The sequence below is a fragment of the Balaenoptera ricei genome, chromosome 20 (assembly GCF_028023285.1).
Source record: "Balaenoptera ricei isolate mBalRic1 chromosome 20, mBalRic1.hap2, whole genome shotgun sequence".
In the NCBI taxonomy this organism is placed as follows: Eukaryota; Metazoa; Chordata; class Mammalia; order Artiodactyla; family Balaenopteridae; genus Balaenoptera; species Balaenoptera ricei.
The window spans coordinates 42952639-42966049 of record NC_082658.1 but is presented as its reverse complement, the minus strand read 5'-3'; the positions used below and the strand labels follow the sequence as shown (position 1 = coordinate 42966049).

Below are 13411 nucleotides of genomic sequence, written 5' to 3'. Positions count from 1 at the left end.
CTCAGTAGTTGTGGCGCACGGGCTTAGTTGCTCCGCGGCATGTGGGATCTTCCCGGACCAGGGCTCGAACCCGTGTCCCCTGCATCGGCAGGCAGACTCTCAACCACTGCGCCACCAGGAAAGCCCTGAATCACTTTTAAAAAAAAAACTATTTGTTTATTTGGTTGGGCCGGGTCTTAGTTGCCCGCATGCAGCATCTTCGTTGCCACGTGTTTAGTTGCGGCATGCAGGATCTAATTTCCTGACCAGGGATCGAACCCAGGCCCCCCGCATTGGGAGCGCGGAGTCTGAACCGCTGGACGACCGCGGAAGCCCCAAATCATCAAAAACACTTTTCCCCACTTAAGAAGTGGTCAGCTTCAGCACATCACCTATGGTTTGTCTCAGATGTCACGTCGCCCTTGGGGAAAATGTCCTTGTGTGCTCTCTGAGCTTTGATAGCCTCACCTCAGACTCGAGAGCTCGAGCCCCCTGTAGGCAGGGCAACAGAATAGTTAGACCCACAGGCAGTGGTGCCAGGTTACCAGGATTCCAATTCCACATTGGCCATTTACCAGTAGTGCGACCCAGGGCAAGTGAATTCTGCCTTCTCGTCTGTAACGTGGGAATAGTATTTCATCAGTCTGTTGTGAGAATTAAACGAGATGATGCAAGGTGCCTGACGATTAGAATTAGCTATTATCCTAGCACCGAAAACTAGAGCTCGACCCCCTACCCTGATGCATCCTTAGGGTCCGGTTTGTGTGTGATTTCGTTTTAAGGCACACGTTTGTTCCAGTATCACCTTGTAGTCTATCTGTTACTCGGCAAGTTAGTTACAACAAACCGGGAGGCGACTTGGTCCCGGAGTTCGTCACGACTTTCCGGCCCGGAGCTCAGCAACTCCCAACGCCCCCAGGTGGCTCAAGCCTTCTGCAGCCCAAGCGGAGCGAACTAGGACATACCGTTCGAAATTTCCTTTTCTAACCATATAACCTGCGTTTATAAGGCCTCTCCTCTTTCGCTTCCTAACCTCGAATTCTATTAGATCCAATGAAGTGAAAAATAGGACTGTAATCAGGACGTACCGGGTAGGTTCAGTCCCCTCCCCCATGCCGATCACGGCAGTGGTACGGCCTCTCCACAATTCCCTCTCAATAATGGTACCGTCCGCGGAGGGGGGAACGGGGATTCTGAAGTCCTCTGGTTTCTGGTATAGCACAGAGCCACCCCTCGAGCCGTGGCGTTGTGGTACCGCCCGCTGCCCTCTGATTGGCTGCCGAAGTCCCGCATTCGGGGCCAGCTCGCCGCGCCGCCCTCAGTACGGCTCCGGCCGCAGCGCCGCTTGGCTCTGGTATTCCTTGTTCTCGGCGGGTTGTGGGGGCTCTGCGCCGCGGCCGTTAGTCATGTCGGGTAGGTGACTCCCTCAGCGAGCAGCGGCAGCGGCGAGAAGGGGCCCGGCGGGGTTGGGCCGTCTTCCCGCCCATCGGAGGGCCCCGCGGGAAAGTCTCCGGTCCTGAGGGAGGCTGGGGTGGGGGGGGGTGGGGAGGGCGGACGCTGCCGCCGCCATGTTGGACTGGAGGGACGCACGCTCCCAACGCTCTCCGTCTGCAAATCCCGGCGGGAGCTCCTCGAGCCCCCTCCCTCTTGGCCCTGTCCTTGGAACCCGAGGCGACGTGCTGCTCCCGGGGGAGGGTGTGTGAATCGGGGGGCGGAGGCCGCTACGCCATCGCAGGGGCGGGGGGAGCCCGTGATTAGAGCATCGGCCGGAGAGAATCGGTGCTTCTGGTTCTCCGCTCCGCCTCAGATCTTTCAGCGAGGCCTCCGGCCAGTCATCTCGCCGCCTCGTCCCTCAGTTTCCCCATCCGTGACGTGGAGCTGGGCCTTCCTGACTCACCCATTCATCAGGTGGGGGCCTTGACGCTCTGGGAGCCCTTTTAAACGACGTAGCCTGACACGAAATCCTACATACATGTCGTCATTCCCTCCGCACCAGCTTCCCGGATTCGAGATGGGGGTGCTTGCGTATAATTCCTCTTCACCCTTCTCTGTCATCTTCACCTCTTCAGTTGTTTATCTCCTGCACGAGCTTGAAAGTGAGCCCTATCTATTATTGATGGGCTCTTATAGGTCCCTGTGGCATTTACTTTGAAACATACAGACCAAAGGAAAGGCAGTCTTCCATCAAGCACTTAAATTGACAGAGGCACCCCCGTTGTGTGGAAGAGAAAAAGAGGCCTTGGTCTTATCAGGACAGCCCGTTTAGATCTTGCGAAAGCAGAATATAAAGTCCGGGACGTGGGTCTGCTCTTGATTTAGCAGTCCAAGCTGCCACACAAGGCCCTCTGTTGTTAGGCACATCTCAGGCTGCAAAGAAAGACCCGGCTCTCCACTTGCTAGGCACCCATCATGAGAATTACATGTTACTTTTCAGGTGGAAAAGCAGAACACGTCCCGGAAAGCCCTATGGTTGGGGTGAAAATGACTGCTGGCAGAGTATTTTACATTTTTTTTAAGGGAGAACCTGTTGATATTAAAAAAACAAAAACACAACCACTCCCCCGCCCCCCCCCCCCCCCAAGTAATCCAGTTTTGCAGAAGAGTGGAAATATGTGACAAAAAGGAAAGCAGCAGGCTGAGAGGAGACCAAATTAGCAAGAATGGTTGGACAGGGGAATGATAAACATTCTTTAGATTAACATTGATGTTAAGCCAGAAGGTTGATCTTTAAGGGGAAGGGGCATCTATCTGATGTAAGAGGCTGTTAATTGCACAGAATTTGTCTCTTTAATTCTCGCTCAAGCAAGAAATAATTTCTTACCCCAAAGGTGACATTGGTACATATTTTACCAGGTGCATAATTTGGAGTGAAGTCTGGTAAAGCTCCATAGAAGTACACTCAGGAGGGTGTGTAACCCATCCGTGATGTAAAAAAATTTTTTTAAAGATTCTCCTACCTTCATGCAGAAATTTACCATTTCAATGGATACAGTGCTCATTAAAAACCATTGACCTGTCTCGATTTTTGACATAATGATTGGTTTAAAGCAATGGCTTATTTTTGTAGGACTGGGTAGCTTTTATGGAAAGTTATATTTTAGAGGTGTACCGTTTGTAAAATCCAGGATTTTCAGTGAGTCATAATAGTGTGTGAGCTGGGTCATCCATTATCACTGGTCTTCAAAATTACCAAGACAGCACTTACTTGTCATTTTGTAATTTGAGTTTTTTTTAACATCAAAATTGGCTTTCATGTCAAAAAGAACTATCTAATAATTGCTTGTTTCTACATTAAGTCAATTAGAGTTAGAATCTTTTAAGTTCTACTTAGTGTTGTTATATACTCTTTGTACATTTTGTAATTTGTGTATAAAAATAATACTTTCGACTTTGTATAAAAATAGGAATAATGCTTTTGACTTGTTTTTGATGAATGTTTAAGTGAATAAATTTAACAGAGCAGACTCTCCCCTAAACAACTAATGGCATTAAGTTTAGTTAAGTCCTTTAAACATTCCAAACTATACTTGTAAATTTAACTTATCAAATTGACTCAGCCACTACAGGTGCCTGACAGGACGGACTTATAAGCCTAATAAACTAAATGCTTACATAATAAATAAATCAGAGTTGTAAATATTGTGAGTCAGACTCTCAGACAAATGTGAATTATCTGACACCTTTGAAGTTAAAATCAAATCTAATATCAGTTATACATATAAAAATTACGAAGTCAAGAAACTTCTTTTGGCACTATGGCAGACTAAGATAACTTGTAAATCCTCTGTCTACGAATAACTAAAAATGCAAGAACTTACATAAAACAAAGGGTGAGCCCCTGCTGCCAGAAATGAAGTAGAAGCCAGCATGGTAGTCATAGAGGAGGGTGTAGGTCTCATTATTCAGAGACTTGGAGTTTATTGCCCAAATAACTAAGGACAGGAGATGCAGCCTTGAGACCATTAGAGCCATGTAATGGGAACCCTTACATAAAACCTAGATGTTTGAAGGACTGTATTTTCAGTGAAAGAATGAACTAGAAAAACCTTTGTACCAGCATAGGAGATAACAAGGAAGCCTGGGCCTTGAGTGAGGGAAAAAAGTTTTTTCCTGAGAATTTGTAACCTGGGACCTGTGCTTCATACAGTTTCGGTGTACATTTAGACTAGTTATGAGGTCCAGGAAACTTCAGGCCAAGAAATTTAACATAAAAATTGGTTCTAGACTGACAGTAACCTTGGGGTTCCTAGTAAAAACAAACAAAAAACCTTTTCTGAGGAAATTTCAGAGCCTAGGTCACGAGGAATCTTACAGAAAAAACAAGCCTTGTAGAACATAAGTTCACAGTAAAACATTGCAGAATTCTGGAAAACAATTCGCCAAAATGAGAGTGACAAATGACATTTGAATCCCTAATAGATAGTCTGAAAGCGAGTATTAATGTGTTTAAAATTATTAGAAACCTAAAAGAAGGAATCAACCCTAAGACCAAGACGTGGAAAATGGTTACGTAGATTTGAAAAAGAACCAAGTGTAACTTCTAGAAATGGAAAAAGTGGCTAAGTTGAATTGCAGATAGACCTAGCAGAAGAAATAATTAGTGAGGTAGAAAATAGATATAATTACCCAGGATTCAGTTCAGAAGGATAGAGATGAAAATTGAAATTTTAAGAAGCATAGGAAATAGATTGTGAAGCCCTGTCATACATCTAATATGAGTTCGAGAAGGAGTAAATGGTGAAGAATTAATAGATAGTTGAGAGTTTTCCAAAATTGATGGATCAAGAAGCAGTAGTCTCAAACATGAGACATAATCCATTCGTACCTAGATACATAAATGTGAAACTGCAGATTATGAAATACCAGTGACCAACCTATCAGAGGAAATAGAGAAAAGGTAAGATTGGTAGACTTCTTAAAAGTTTTAAGAAGCCACTAAATGATCTTTGGAATTTAGAGGAAAAAATAACGTTTGACCTTGACTTTTTTACGCAAATAAAAGACTAAGAATACCACTTTTCAGGCCTTTGCTGAAAGAACTAATAAAAGAAATCCGAAAGGGAGGAGTAGGATGCAAAAAGATACAGAGGAAGCAAATGCAGTAGATAAAAAGTATTGACTGTATGGAATCTAGAGTTTTAAAGTGGAAGCAAAAGATAACGGAAAGAAAAAGTGGAAGCAAAATAATAGGTGAAGACTGTGATTGGCATTATAGCATTAAAATCCTTGTGTGCTAGTGGAGGTCGAAGATCATTTTGAACTTTATCAAGAATGCATGTTAAGAATTGAACATACTCTTTAAATCACGAATAATAACTTATTAAAAGGACAGAATTTGAACGTCTAACTTCCAGAGCAGTAGAGGGGGAAAGGGAGTAAGGAAAATCCAATAGAAGGAAGTTAAGGAGTTGAAAAAAAAAGACCATGGTAAGTAGAGAGTCTAGTATAGGCTGGTAGGAATAAATAAAAAGTAACAATAATAAAAATATGAAAACATCAGTTGAAAGACAAAGATTTTCACATTGGGAAAAATTGATTTGGATGTATGCTGTCAAAAATGACATACCTAAAACATCAGAATAAGAAGTGTTAAAAGTATAGAGATAGAAAAATATTAATCAGGCAAACATCAACCAAAAGGAAGATTGTTTAGTTACATTACCAGTCAAAATAAAGTTTGGACATTTTTAATGATAGTCTTCATGTAATGTTAAAAGGAAATTCAAAAAAAAAAAAAAAAAGGACATTCACCAGGAAGCTGTAAATCTGTACTTTTATGTGCTTTAACAATATGGCCTCAAAATGTAGAAAGCAAAAAAACTCAGTAAAAGAAATTGACAAATACAGAGTCAAACAGGGAATTAAAAAAAATTTAAACATACTTCTCTGTGTAATTAATAGATCAGGTAGACCGAACATGAGTAAGAATATGAATGATAGAACTAACAAGCATAATCTTACAGATTTACAGAATTCTTTCAACATTTAGATAATACAGTTCTTTTCAAGCACATAGGAGACATTTATGCAAGTGGAAGTGTTTACCAAGGGGACAAGCGAAAAACACCAAATCCTAACAAATACATGGAATAGTACAGAAAATACCTTTTCTGGCTGCAATGGAATAAGAAGACAAAACCACAAAGAGTATCAAAACCCTATACACTTGGAAATAAAAGTGCCTCTAAATAATTCATGGGCCCAGATACAAGGCTCAAGTGTCAAGTACTCATAATGAGCAGTTGTTTAAAATGCCATAAATAACATTTATAAACTGATTTTCTCTGGTGAATGTAAAACATCTACTTTCACTAAGAGCTGGACTTGTTGGTCAATACGCTTATTTTTATATTCTAGAGTTTTAAAGTCAGCCAGCTAAAGAAGTCAGATTTACAGTTTCAGAGAGCTGAGGTGACTGGGTTAAGAGCTCTGATACTTATTAGATTTAAGCCAGGGTCATATGACATATGTGCTGTGTACTTCTATAATTTTTGCCTGAGCCAAAGTACAATAAGGTCTCGGACTCCACTCTGTCACTGGGAGAACCCATGTCAGTGCCTTGGGATATAATTTAAGTTAAAGCTTCATGCATCTCCAGTGTATGTATATTTGTTTTACTCATACACCCCCTCCTCCCACTGTAATCCTTTTTAGTTTCTCAATTGGTTGAAACTAACTTCCTTTGCCATTTGATAGATGCATCTAATCTCTTTATGATCCAGTTAGATTCTGTATCCTTTTCATATTTTTCTTATTTGGTTAGTTACAAATCTAGTCATCTTATTATTATGGGCAGTGATGCACAATTTTATTTTTCATCTCAGGTAGCCTTATGTCCACATTCATAAAAGAAGTAGTTTGTGTCAGGATTATCATTCAATATTTTAGTAGTTAAGGATTAAAAAAATTCTTGTTCAGTCTGATTGGAGATCTCTACTGTAGAAAAGTGGCAAATTTGATGCCACCCACTTATACAGCCAGTGACAGTGTTTTCATATTGTAGCTTTATATGAATTGAATGAAAAAGTCATTGATGTGATTTGATATTTGGCGGGTTTTCAGAACTGTTCAATAACAAATGGTTTTATTCAGATTAGATAAGGTTGGGCCTAATAGCAGTTGAAGACTATCAGTCATATTTTTGCAGTTGAAAGAGTATTTCATATGATATTCGTCTCTTACTCATCATTAATAAAATTAGGTCACTCATTTGAGGAGAAGCCTAAAGGGTAGAGCCTCTTCAAAAATTTTTGGAATAACCGACATTTTAAAGTATTGAGAAAAGTTCACAGTTCAAATTATTATTATTATTATTTTTTTGACATATATTACTCAACTCATGCCTTCCTTGGTAGTTTTTATTGCCAACAAGGAAGCTAGAGGTAAGTATTGCTGAGTCGGTATATACCAAGTGGCTTAGCTGCTTTTACCAAGTCTTTGGACATCTTTTTGTTGCTGCTGACAGCCAAAGCAATCCAATCCAATACAAGGGAATGGTGTATATGTTAGGCTGGCAAGGATATGAAGTAAATGTAATCCTGGGGATTTATCTTAAGAGTGTGTATTTTCCCCTTTTTGATCTTGATTAGTTTTTTAACAGATGTCTTTTTGTATATAAAGATAATACAGCTTGAGCTTTTGAGTTTTTGTTAAAAGGATGGGTTTTTCACTGACTTTCTCATTTGTTCACTTGGTTTTTGTGACCATCAGGACATGTTTGTAGAGTAGTTGTTTTCAAAGCTGTAGTTACTGTAAATAGCTAATACTATTGGCACAGATTTTTCCTTGCACTGTATTTTTAACTTCTAGTTTTTCTTTGTGTAGTTAATTTTTATGATATTTTCTTATCACATTGCATCTGTAAGAGCTAAAGTCAGCCTTTGAGGGAAGCCTAATTTTAAATAAGATTAAAAATTCTTTTTATGTGTTTTAGATTCTGGAAGTTACGGTCAGTCTGGGGGTGAGCAGCAAAGGTAAAGTATACTGTACATTTCAATAATACCATGAACGAGTAGAACTGAGAAAAAAAGATAAATGTAGTCAGGCTTTCCTCTTGAGATTTGATATCTTGATGTCTTAAAAGAGTTAAATCTTAGCTTGTGAAGGGGAAAGAGTCAGCCTATGTACATAGGTGCTGTAAGATATTTTTCTTTTTTTAAAAGGCTGTTTGAATCAGTAAATATAGGTGCCCCCTAGAGATTAAAACAAATCTCATAGGTATTATAAAGATTGTTTTCCTTAAGAAATTATTTAGAAGAAACAATTATTAAAAGGATTTAAGTATTTGAACTATAACAGCTTAGAAAAAGCATTTAATTTTTTTGATTGTATATAATATGCTAAATGTGTTTTTTCTGGAGTGGATTTTCTTGAAGCACTATGATAGAAGTGTTTAGCATTTTAAAAATCATCCTCACCATGCTCACAATAAACAGAAAAGTCAGTTTTTATGTGAATGTATACATGCAGTAGGATTCTCTTGCTTACCAGAAATACAGCCTTCACTTGTACTATAAGTGTTTTGCAGCTCAGTGTGAGATATTCGGAAGAGCATCTCAGATACCTTCTGTCATCAAGTTTTAAGCTTCATGGAAACAAAACTGATTTGATTTTTTTATTCTCATGGGGTAGACCCTCATAGTAGGCAACTAGCAAATGTTTATTCAATGAAATATGTTTTATAAAGTTAAGAAATTCTGTTAGCACTTGATAGCTCTAAAATAGTAAGATTTTTTTGGCATATGTTTTATTTTTCTTTGGTATATATTCAGAAAGTTTGTTTCTGACTTGTTAAAGCTTATATGCGCTAAAATTAAAGAAAGTTCAACTCTGAGAAAGCTGTGTGTATTCATTCATTCAGTCAACAAACTATACCATCCTATGCTATGACACTGGGGATACAATATTCTTTCGTTCTATGATAGTATTCTGAAGATATACATGCCTCTCATTAGTGAGGCACTAAAAATTGGACGTTTAGTGCCACACTGTGCCTTTTCTAGGATGTTAGAGGCAAATTTAAGGCAAATGGTAGGAAGAAATTAATCTGTCAAAGCGCAGCTAAATTGATTAAAGCTCTAACTTAAAGAGTCATTATTTTTCTGCTTCAGATATTTATTATGGGTTTTGCTACCGTGTAGTCACTCCCCTCCACCCCCAGCCTCCCACCCATCCAAGCATAATTCTCTTGGAATTTTCTAGCTCTGGTGAAGTTTTGTTTATTTGTGGGAGATTGTCGAAGCAAAACTTCTGGTGTGTGTTTGGCATTTAAGAGGTCTGGGAATGATTTCATTTGTGTCTTTGACAGTCTTTGGTTATCACCTTTCAATTTAGACTCGAAGAGGTAGGTAGATCGACAGTTTCTCAGGAAAGAAGCTTGTATTTGAGTTGAAAGTTGAAAATGAAGATAGGGTTAATTTAAGCTTTTAAATTCTAGCACATTTCTTTCAAGTAGTACACTTTTCTTTTACAGTTATTCTTCCTATGGGAATCAAGGCAGCCAAGGTTATGGACAATCACCACAAGTAGGTTAAATATAAATTGAGTTCTTTATAAATAGTTTTAATCTTAAATATGCAATGAAACTTGTATTTGCCTAAATTTCAGAGCTATTCTGGCTATGGGCAAACTACTGATTCTTCATATGGGCAGAACTATGGCGGCTACTCCAGTTACGGACAAAGCCAGTCAGGTTGGACTGATTTGTTAAATTTGCTGTTTTAGAAATTTAAAATCAGAACCTTTCCTAAATGGTATATCCATTCAATCTTTAGGTTATTCACAGTCCTATGGTGGTTATGAGAGTCAAAAGCAGAGCTCATATGGCCAGCAATCTTACAATAACCAGGCACAGCAAAACATGGAATCATCAGGAGGGTAAGGAAACAGTAAAAGTACTGAGGTGTTGGGAAGTGGAAATAACACTTTGGGTATTAAACAGTTTTCACTAACAAAGTCCTAGCTTTAAACTTTTATTTTTTTTTTCCAGAAAAGTGTTGATGGTGTATGAATTTCACAGTTTTGTGTTATAAAGAATGTGGAAGTTGTCAATATTGATATTTGATTCTTATGATGTGTTATTTGTACAGTTAGTTTAGCTGTAAATGAATGCACATGATTTAAATGTTAAAAAGTAAAATTTGGACCTCTGCTTTATACCTGAGATGAAATAAAAACCTGCCTATAAAAGGAGACTTACCAATGCTTACTTTTTATTTCCATTTTATTTTTTAACCATTTTAATGTATTTAATGTCCTTCTCAGGGACAAAAATATTAAAGAAAAAAGTGCCAAAATCTATGCACGTATTTCAAATACCCTAAAAAATGTTTTAATTGTTAATATAGTTAGGTGAATATTAGCAATTTTACAGGTATTATATATTTTTTTTAGAATTTTCTGATTTGAGGAGCCTGTACTTATTAATTTTAGTAATAGCAACTTACTTTTTACTGTGCTTTACAAAGTACACACGTAGGGAATACTATCCAGAAAGCGTGTTACATTAGAAGGCTCTTCAAGCCTGGTTAGTTTTAAATTTAAGGAGAATCTTTTCATAAGGATGCATTTTTGGTAATGTGACTTATAAATGTGGACCAAAGAGAAATGTTAGATTTGGTGTAACAGTCATTCTAAAGTGAAGGTCTAGGGTTCTGACCTTTGTGATGTGCTTTGGGTAGGGAGTCGGGGAACCGATCTTTATTAGATTGTTTTGATCATTTGATGCAGAATAAGATGTGACTATTAAGTTGTGAGGCCATTTTTGTCCCCCCCGCTTCTCTTTGAGTAAACATTAGAACTCAAATCCAATTAAGTGTTTCTTTCAACATTCCCATCCTGAGAGCAGGTAATTAATAGTCATATTTCTCAGAACATACTTAGAATTTTCTTTTTGAATTGCAAGAGAAAATAAAGCAGTCTCATTTGGTAGTTAGACTTTGTTTCAGTTAAAAAATGGCATCACAAAGCAAGTTCCTTCCTCTTACTCAGCAGATTAAAAGTTTGAATGATTTATTGCTATTTTCTAAAATTTACTATTATTGAATATGCTTAGAAGAATGTACTAAAGATAAGGTTCTAAAGATAAGAAAATAGTCCCCAAAATATTATTAAATAATACTGTTGTTAAAACTGAGATAGAGCCTTTTAGTGTAACTATTAAAAGGAGTCAGCACTTGCTGTATCATGTTTGTTAAAGAGTCAGACATATTACCGTACTTCATGTCGTCTTTAATTTTTTTTTAATTCAAGGAGATGATAAAAACCATAGTGATTTTCTTGCTTCTCTACAGTTTTCAAAGGTGTGTGTGTTTTTTCTCATAATGTGACACCTCTTCAGTGATAGTAGAACTGTTGTTTGAAAGTCATTCCATTGGTGATAAGATTCTGTAGATAAAAGAGCTAAATGATTCCTACCAGAAAAGGGTAGTAAATGTGGATGAGGTCTAGCTGGGCAGGCCTCTTATAGCGACCAGTCTCAGTCAGCCTGCTGCAGTAACAGTCCTTCTGTAAAATCGCTCAAGTTCTTGATTTCTGTTTAGCCAAGGTGGAAGAGCGCCTTCATATGACCAGTCAGACTATGGTCAACAAGATTCATATGACCAGCAGTCAGGCTATGATCAACATCATGGCTCTTATGCCGAGCAGTCAAATTATGATCAGCAGCATGATTCCTATAATCAAAACCAGCAGTCCTACCATTCACAAAGGGAAAATTACAGCCACCACACACAAGGTAAGATATGCTGACCTCTATTATTTTTCCTTTTTTCCCTTCATAGAATTGTGTATTGAATTTTGTATTAAAAGACCCACAGAGGATTTCAACTGTTTGTAAGAATTCAGAGTGACCCTGAACATATGTTCTGTCTCATGTCCATCAAAACTAGTTTATTAGATTGATATTTCTGAACTTCTTGGAGACTCCAGATGGTCACCTGATTTTTTGCTGGCTGAGTTTTTGAATTTCCTTTGTTGTCTCAGTCAACTGATCATTTGACAATGCTGCTGCTACCCGTTCTTTTTTATAATTTAATTTAATTTTTAAACATTTTTTATTTTTTGGCTGCACCGCGTGGCATGTGGGATCTTAGTTCTCCGACCAGGGATCGAACCTGTGCCCCCTGCAGTGGAAGCACAGAGTCTTAACCACTGGACCTCCAGGGAAGTCAATGCTACCAGTTATCTTGGTACTGGTGCTGTATGTGATTTGAGGAAATTATGATCCTATATTAGCCTTCTCTAACCTCACCTAAGAAGGACCGGTCATTCTTTCTTTTATATATATCACTTTATATATATCATGATATTTAGGAATCTGACCAGCCATGAAAATGAATGCTTCAAGGGCAAAGGTCCTGCCTTACTCATTTTGGTACCTGCTCGATAAATATTTGTTGAATAGTTGAATGAATGAATAAGTGAATGAGTAAGAGTGGAAGCTCATTCACTGAATATCTTCTTCAGTGAATATATTCACTGAATATCTCAGTTTGAAAATCTAGTTATTCCTTGTCTGTGTTTGATTTACATTGAAATATTTTCGACATGAAAAATATAGTAACTTTTAAGATTAGGGTATTCTTTTAAAGTATTGATTGACTGATTCATTGATTTGGTTGTACCAGGTCTTAGTTGCGGCTCGTGGGCTCCTTAGTTGTGGCAGGTGGGCTCCCCAGTTGCGGCTTGCCAGCTCCCTAGTTGTGGCATGTGAACTCCTGGTTGCGACATGCATGTGGGATCTAGTTCCCCGACCAGGGATTGAACCCGGGCCCCCTGCATTGGGAGCGCGAGCCTTAACCACTGCACCACCAGGGAAGTCCCTAAGATTAGGGTATTCTTTTAATTTATTAGAGTTCTGTACCTAATGTACTTTACTCAGACTACTCCATATTACCATCACATCAAATGGTGATATCCACATCACCATTTTGCTGTCTGACTTTGGTAGAATGGAATTTGACACACATATAATTCTCATACATTTAATTCCAGATGGTGTTATGATGACTTGCACTTGAGTTTTGTGCACATGTGCCATTTTCTGAAGGTCGCAGGTGACCTAAAGAGCTATTTAAGATTATGTTGTGGAAAGCCTTTGTCGGAAGTTTCAAGTTGTTTATGTATGTATGTATTAATTTTCTTTTTTGTAGATGACCGTCGTGATGTGAGTAGGTATGGAGAAGATAATAGAGGATATGGCGGGTCACAGGGAGGAGGTAGAGGGCGTGGGGGATATGACAAGGATGGAAGAGGTCCTATGACAGGATCAAGGTAAGTTTTTAGGTACAGATGTCTACATTTCTTCTCTCTTTTTTTTTTGTTGTTACTTAGCTGGTTTGATTCCATCATCTGATTTAGTTAAGAGGCCTAAAAAAGAGATTATGTTGTAGAGAAGAGGACAGAAATTCGAAATTTATTTTCAGTCTTAAGA

The 13411-nt window shown here is 38.6% G+C and overlaps 1 protein-coding gene across 1 annotated transcript in view; it reads left to right on the top strand.

Moving 5' to 3' along the window:
* Nucleotides 1-1139: 1139 nt before the first annotated feature.
* The window catches only part of TAF15 (TATA-box binding protein associated factor 15), a 30252-nt gene continuing 17980 nt past the window's right edge, over nt 1140-13411 (top strand). Inside the window, exons 1-7 of the mRNA XM_059907111.1 lie at nt 1140-1392; nt 7913-7952; nt 9452-9503; nt 9586-9670; nt 9753-9855; nt 11520-11713; nt 13131-13251. Coding sequence (XP_059763094.1) covers nt 1140-1392; nt 7913-7952; nt 9452-9503; nt 9586-9670; nt 9753-9855; nt 11520-11713; nt 13131-13251 — 848 coding nt within the window. The remainder of the gene's footprint in view (nt 1393-7912; nt 7953-9451; nt 9504-9585; nt 9671-9752; nt 9856-11519; nt 11714-13130; nt 13252-13411) is intronic.